Below are 1,529 nucleotides of genomic sequence, written 5' to 3'. Positions count from 1 at the left end.
GGGTCCAGGAGTGGCTCTGTAATGGATTTTAGGTGGGACAACACAAGGCGTTCAAAGGACTTCATAACCACAGAGGTCAGGGCGACGGGTCTGTAGTCATTTAGTCCTGTGGTCCTTGGTTTCTTTGAAGCAGGCTGGCACATGGCATGTCTCCAGTGACATGTTAAAAATGTCTGTGAACACCGGAGACAGCTGATCAGCACAGTGCTTCAGGGTGGATGGGGAGACAGAGCCCGGCCCAGCTGCTTTGTGGAGTTTCTGCCTCCTGAAAAGGCCATTGACTTCCCTCTCTGTGATGGAGAGAGGAGGGGAGGGGCTGGAGCTGGCCAGGTCTGAGGAGGGGGGCGAAGAAGTGGTGGACTGAGGCAGAAGCTGAGCGGGGGACTCTCAAAGCGGCAGTAGAACTGGTTCAGCTCATTTGCCAGGCGAGAATCGTTTATGGAGTGGGGGACTTTGGGTTTAAAGTTTGTGATCTGTCTGAACCCCCTCCAGACAGAACTGGCGTTGTTTGCAGAGAACTGGTTCTTTAGTCTCTCTGAGTACAGTTGTTTAGCTTCTCGCACCTCCTTGCTAGAAGCAAGCAAAATACCCTTTAATTTACACATAATTGTCTCATATTGTGCCTGTACATGTTAGTAAATGAAGCTGTTTATAATGATCATGCTGTCGTGAAATGAAAACAAAAATATTGTTTGATATTGTTTAAGACCTCGGTGTCAGACTGACTTGTTTCTGTATCTGTGATCCTGGTTTTCAGGGCGTGGTGACAGACCCCTCCCCACAGACAGCCGCCCCCTCCTCACAGGACCCCAGTGGGCAGCAGCCTATATCAGTGGAGAATACAGGAGATCATGCCACAGCCTACTCTTACCAGCAGTCTAAGTGAGTGTTGTAAGAATTAAAGGGGTAGGAGTACAATTAAGAAAAGTACACAGCATCTCTTTTATCTAAAACACAATTTCAATAGACTTTTTTTCAGTTTTAGAAAAAAAAAATATACTGGAAATTAGTTTAAAGATTTATTCATAGAGACTTGTCATTTGATGCTTGCATTTACATGCACCACAATTTCATAAATGTCTCAGATTCCCTCCCCATAAAACCACAAATTGTTATTTTTACACATTTTTTACGTAAGATAAACAAGATATGGTGTGGTGTGAGCTTTTGGGAGAGACGGGCAGTCTCCTTTGGCTTCCAGTCTTGATGCTAAGCTTAGCTGAAAGGCTGCTGGCTGTAGCTTCAAAGTTACCGTACAGACATGAGAGTGGTATCGATCATCTCATCAAACTCTCTGCAATAAAAAGAAAATGTCAAACTAGTCAAAATGTCAAACTAGTCATTTAAAGATGTCTTATTTAGCGCATGTGCATGGAAAAGACTAGACAGAAAAGGGGTTTGAAAATTGTCTCCTACCTAAAATCTTGAGATGTACTACAATAGTGTTTGCTAACATTGTAATTCACAAGATAAATAAATCACACTGAATAGTGTGTGTAAATAATCAGCTACAGGAGACTACAGTGTGT

The 1,529-nt window shown here is 43.4% G+C and overlaps 1 protein-coding gene across 1 annotated transcript in view; it reads left to right on the top strand.

Annotated features, from left to right (window-relative positions):
* The window catches only part of LOC123968115 (RNA-binding motif, single-stranded-interacting protein 3-like), a 139,339-nt gene extending 138,453 nt beyond the window's left edge, over positions 1 to 886 (top strand). Inside the window, exon 8 of the mRNA XM_046044624.1 lies at positions 758 to 886. Coding sequence (XP_045900580.1) covers positions 758 to 886 — 129 coding nt within the window. The remainder of the gene's footprint in view (positions 1 to 757) is intronic.
* The last annotated feature ends 643 nt before the right edge of the window (positions 887 to 1,529 follow it).

The sequence above is a fragment of the Micropterus dolomieu genome, linkage group LG03 (genome assembly GCF_021292245.1).
Source record: "Micropterus dolomieu isolate WLL.071019.BEF.003 ecotype Adirondacks linkage group LG03, ASM2129224v1, whole genome shotgun sequence".
Lineage (NCBI taxonomy): Eukaryota > Metazoa > Chordata > Actinopteri > Centrarchiformes > Centrarchidae > Micropterus > Micropterus dolomieu.
The sequence above is the reverse complement of the archived record's forward strand: the minus strand, read 5'-3'. Positions and strand labels throughout refer to the sequence as shown.